The 5,004-nt window shown below is 57.2% G+C and overlaps 1 protein-coding gene across 1 annotated transcript in view; it reads left to right on the top strand.

Annotated features, from left to right (window-relative positions):
- The window catches only part of DDR1 (discoidin domain receptor tyrosine kinase 1), a 14,111-nt gene extending 9,107 nt beyond the window's left edge, over positions 1–5,004 (top strand). The window contains 8 exon segments of the mRNA XM_044917267.1: positions 207–277; positions 279–318; positions 1,445–1,689; positions 1,863–1,990; positions 2,250–2,468; positions 2,946–3,180; positions 3,731–3,880; positions 3,995–5,004. Of these exon segments, the coding sequence (XP_044773202.1) occupies positions 207–277; positions 279–318; positions 1,445–1,689; positions 1,863–1,990; positions 2,250–2,468; positions 2,946–3,180; positions 3,731–3,880; positions 3,995–4,135 (1,229 nt within the window). The 3' untranslated portion in view covers positions 4,136–5,004.

Below are 5,004 nucleotides of genomic sequence, written 5' to 3'. Positions count from 1 at the left end.
CCCATCTACCCATCCATCTGTCCATCCCTTCATTCATTATTCATCCAGCTATCCAGCACTCTCCAGATCCTTGTTTTATCCTGTCCCTGTCTCTCAGTACATTCATTCCCATCAGCCCTGGTCTTGCCCTGTTCCAGGTCTCCCTGTCTGTCTAGCCTTGAGTCTCATCCCTTCCCCGTGTCTCCCCTCCCTCCTTCTCCCGACAGCGTTGCTGCTCTCCAATCCAGCCTACCGCCTCCTTCTGGCCACTTACGCCCGTCCCCCTCGGGGCCCCGGCCCCCCCCACACCCGCCTGGGCCAAACCCACCAACACCCAGGGTAAGCCCCTCTGCCTCTAGGCTCCTCCAGGCTCCCCATACCTCTACTGGGGCAGGGAAAAGTCCTCACACCTTGCACTCCCTCTCTCCCTGCTGTGGCCTCTTTTGCTCTCCTGAGCTCCCAAGGAGGAAGCTCTTATGCCCTTAGCTATCCTCTGCTGTGCTTGTTCCTTCTTAAAGCCTTTCCTTGAGCAGAGGAGCAGAAAGCTCACTGGTTCTCAGCTCTGTCCTCCTCCTCCTCATCCACCCCATCTTTTCTGCTCTCCAGAGCCAGAGAGGAGGTTGCTGTGCTGACCCCAGGTTCTCTTGTAACTCCTCCTTTGTTTCCCCTCTCTCTAGAGCTGCGAGGAGGAGGGCCTCTCACCCTGGGTGCTTGCCCTCTCCCCCCATGCGCTCTCTCTCTGCATTCCCAGAGGTGAAGGCTCACACCCTGCCCTTCCTGTCTGCTCCTCTTCTCCTTGGTGTTGCCTTCTCTCAGTGTTGCTGCTTCCCCAGGGCTAAGAGGGGACAGCTCTGCTTCCTCTCCTCTGTCTGTAGATTCCTTGTTGTCCTGGCTGTGAGGAACTGTCCCTTTCTCCCCCTTTCTGTGTGCCCCTGTCTCTGCTTGTCTTTGAGCTTGGACTGTTGGGTCAGGGAGGGTTTGGGTAACCACGGCAGGGAGGAACCAAGGCTGATAGTGTGTGTGTGGGGGGTGCGGGTAGGTAGAACAGCCAGGTGAGCAGGAGGGGCTGGCGGCGAGTGGGACAAGGGTTTGGAAAGTAGGGGGTGACCAGATGACTGGCACCATCCTTCTTCTGATGGTGGGTAGAGGAATTCCTCTTCCAGTCAAGACTTCTGTCATGGTCTCTTGGGCTGTGCTGGGATCCCTAGAAAACAGACTTTATGACATTCTTTGTTCAACCATTTCCATTGCCTTAAACTCTGGAACAGCTCACTCTCATCTCATACCAGCGTCTTCTCTGGTTTGAGGTTGGAGGGTAGGATACCAAGAAGATGGAGGGGGTAGACCCAGTCTCTCACCCAACTGGGAGACAGGGGGCCTTTGGGAGGCTAGGGTGTGGAGAACCATGGCTCTCGGGGGCTGCTCCTGATGCCTCGTCTTGTCTTCTTTCCCCTCACCCCTCCAGCCTGCAGTGGGGACTATATGGAGCCCGAGAAGCCGGGTGCCCCGCTTCTGCCCCCACCTCCCCAGAACAGCGTCCCCCATTATGCCGAGGCTGACATTGTCACCCTGCAGGGCGTCACCGGGGGCAACACCTATGCTGTGCCCGCGCTGCCCCCAGGGGCTGCCGGGGATGGGCCTCCCAGAGTGGATTTCCCTCGGTCTCGGCTCCGCTTCAAGGAGAAGCTTGGCGAGGGCCAATTTGGGGAGGTAAGGAGGATCCCTGCCCAGCTATTGGTAGAGTCTTGACTATCTGGGGCTCTGACGCCATGCCCATACATCCCCATTGGTCAGAACCTGTCATCCATGACTGTGTTATCCCAGCTGACCTTGTGACCTCAGTGAACCATGTGACTTTCTAACAAATGAGCTTCTTTCCCCAGGTGCACCTATGTGAGGTAGAGAACCCTCAAGATCTGGTCAGTCTTGATTTCCCCCTTAATGTGTGCAAGGGACACCCTTTGCTGGTAGCTGTCAAGATCCTACGGCCAGATGCCACCAAGAATGCCAGGTGAGGTCCAGGGATGGTGTCTGGGGATAGGGAGGGGAGGCCATGAAGAGTGGGGAGCCATCAGGAGAGAAATATGGTAAGGCCAACAGAGCGGGAGTGGCTGGGGAAGGAAGTTTCCATCTCAGGCTGATCTCAAGCCAGGTCTCAGTGTCACTAGTGAGTCAGCTTGTCTGCTGGGGTTAGGGCGCTGGTCTACATGGGCAGGAGAGAAAGTACAGATCAGCCCCTCAGTAGCCCTGCCACCTCCCTGCTTTCCTAGGAATGATTTCCTGAAGGAGGTGAAGATCATGTCGAGGCTAAAGGACCCAAACATCATCCGGCTCCTGGGCGTGTGTGTGCAGGATGACCCCCTCTGCATGATTACTGACTACATGGAGAATGGTGACCTTAACCAGTTCCTCAGTGCCCACCAGCTAGAGGACAAGGTGGCTGAGGGGGCCCCCGGAGACAGGGAGGCTGCCCAGGGGCCCACCATCAGGTACCCACTTGCCCAGGCTGGCCCTTCCCTGAGAGCTCCCTGGGGGGGGTTCCTCTCCCCTTGCTGCAACCTGGATTCAACATGGGATGGGGAGGCAGGTAGAGGTTCAGGAGGGTGGGGACTGGGATGAGCAATACATGGCCATGTTCATCTGGGAACTGAGGAGCAAAAGCCAGAAGTTACTACAGTGGGGTTGCTGAAGGGACCTGGCCTCTGTCAGGAATCTCCCTCTGCTCTCTCTCACCCTCACTGCCTGAGTTCAGACAACAAAGCAGCAGCTCCCTGGGTCAGATGAGCCAAACAAATGTTGAGTGGGCACCTACCCCTGGCCTGTACATGGGCATTCCATCTCTGCACCAGGAGTGGATGTGGCCCGGTCCCAGGGAGTGGGCCCCACCTTGTCTCCTAGGAATCTGTGAGGTGGGGATGAGTCTGGGACAGCCCCCAGTGACCCTGTCTTGTTGGCTCCCTCCTCAGCTACCCCATGCTGCTACATGTGGCGGCCCAGATTGCCTCAGGCATGCGCTATCTGGCCACACTCAACTTTGTGCATAGGGACCTGGCCACAAGGAACTGCCTGGTTGGGGAAAATTTCACTATCAAAATCGCTGACTTCGGCATGAGCCGGAACCTCTATGCTGGGGACTATTACCGCGTGCAGGGCCGGGCGGTGCTGCCCATCCGGTGGATGGCCTGGGAGTGCATCCTCATGGTGAGAGGCCCTGAGAGAGGTGGGCGGGGCAGGGCCGGGCAGGGGCGCACTGGCTGCTCCGTGGTCCCAGTCAGTCACTTGCCTTCGGGGCTGCAGTTCCCTCACCCCTGACGTGAGGGTTGGGCCAGTGCTCTGTGAGGTCCCCTCTGGCTCTAGGGAGCAGAGAAAGCAGGGAGGAATGGTATGATGGGAAAGGGCCCAGGAGCCAAGAGTGGGTACAAGGGCTGGAGTCAGGGAGCAAGAGAGGTTAGGGGAGACAGGAGGCTAGAGATAAAAAGGCAGGAGCTGGGAGAGAATCAGGACCAGAAGATGAGGGTCGGGGTGGAGAGGAAGGGTGGGTAGAAGAGGGAAGAGGTCAAGGAGAGGACTGGAGCCTGAGAAAGAAGACAGAGCCCAAAGGAGGGAGGAGCAGGCTTGCTCGGAGGGGACCAGCCAGGGGGAGTCGGGCCGGGAAAGTGCTGAGTGGACGTGGAGCTCCCTGTGGGGAGGGGAGGAGGGTCTGTGTTGCCTGATGTCTTTCTCCGCCTTTGTTGCTTTATCCACACACCAGGGCAAGTTTACGACTGCAAGTGACGTGTGGGCCTTTGGGGTGACCCTGTGGGAGGTGCTGATGCTCTGCCGGGCCCAGCCGTTTGGGCAGCTCACTGATGAGCAAGTCATCGAGAATGCAGGGGAGTTCTTCCGGGACCAGGGCCGGCAGGTCAGAGCAGAGGAGAGGGAAGTTAGGGTTGTGGGTCTGGGAGGGCCAGAGCCTATCATCTTGGGGACTAAAGAACATTTGTTCCCTGCCTTTTGTCCACGCTGTCTAATGCAGGTGTACCTTTCTCGGCCCCCTGCCTGCCCGCTGGGCCTGTATGAGGTGATGCTTCGGTGCTGGAGCCGGGAGCCTGAGCAGCGACCACCTTTTTCCCAGCTACATCGGTTCCTGGCAGAAGATGCGCTCAACACGGTGTGAATCACACCGAGCTGCCCCTTCCTCAGGGAGGATTCAGGCAAAGCCAGAGGCAATAAACAAGAGGATTTTAATGGCACCCCCACTCAATTCCCTTGCCCCGACCCTCCTTCACCTCTGAAGGAGACGCAGTGTGACCATAGGTGGGCTGGGCCTACCAGGGAGCTGACGCCTTCCCTTCCCAGGACATACTCTCACGCCCCCTTCCTTCTTCTCTTAGAAGCCTCTGCCACCCACCCAGCTGGCCCTGTGGATGGGATCCTCTCTGACCTCTTCTAGCCATCCCTGGTGGGGGGCGGGGAAGATGGGGGCACATATAGGGCAGACACTGGATTAGGCCTATTGGAGCACCTGGGCCCCACTGGACAACACTGGTTACTAGAGAGAAGGCTGTGGCCTCCCCAGCCTCTCTCTCCTTCCGTCGCACACTGGATCCCACGGGCTGAGAATCTGGGGAATGAGGAGGACAAGAAAGGGAGAAAGATGTTCCCTTGTGCTAACTCCTGGAATTGTCCTTGGCTTTGGTTTCTCCCTCCTCCATCCCCTGAAACACTGGACCTGGGGGTGATCCCTGTCCCCCACCCCCAGCCATCCCCACTTCCCACCTGCTGTGTTGTAGCTAGAACTTCTCTAAACCTGTATGTTTCTGTGGATTAAATACTGGGATTAGGGGGAAAGAGGGAGCAATGGCCTGCGGCCTTGGGGTTGGACATCTCTGTTGTAGCTGCCATATTGGTTTTTCTATAATCACTTGGGGTTTGTACATTTTTGGGGGGAGAGACACAGATTTTTACACTAATATATGGATCTAGCTCAATGCAATTTTAATATCCTGCACTAGGCAGGTAATAATAAAGGTTGAGTTTTCCACA

Source organism: Neomonachus schauinslandi, chromosome 8 (genome assembly GCF_002201575.2).
Source record: "Neomonachus schauinslandi chromosome 8, ASM220157v2, whole genome shotgun sequence".
Lineage (NCBI taxonomy): Eukaryota > Metazoa > Chordata > Mammalia > Carnivora > Phocidae > Neomonachus > Neomonachus schauinslandi.
The sequence above is the reverse complement of the archived record's forward strand: the minus strand, read 5'-3'. Positions and strand labels throughout refer to the sequence as shown.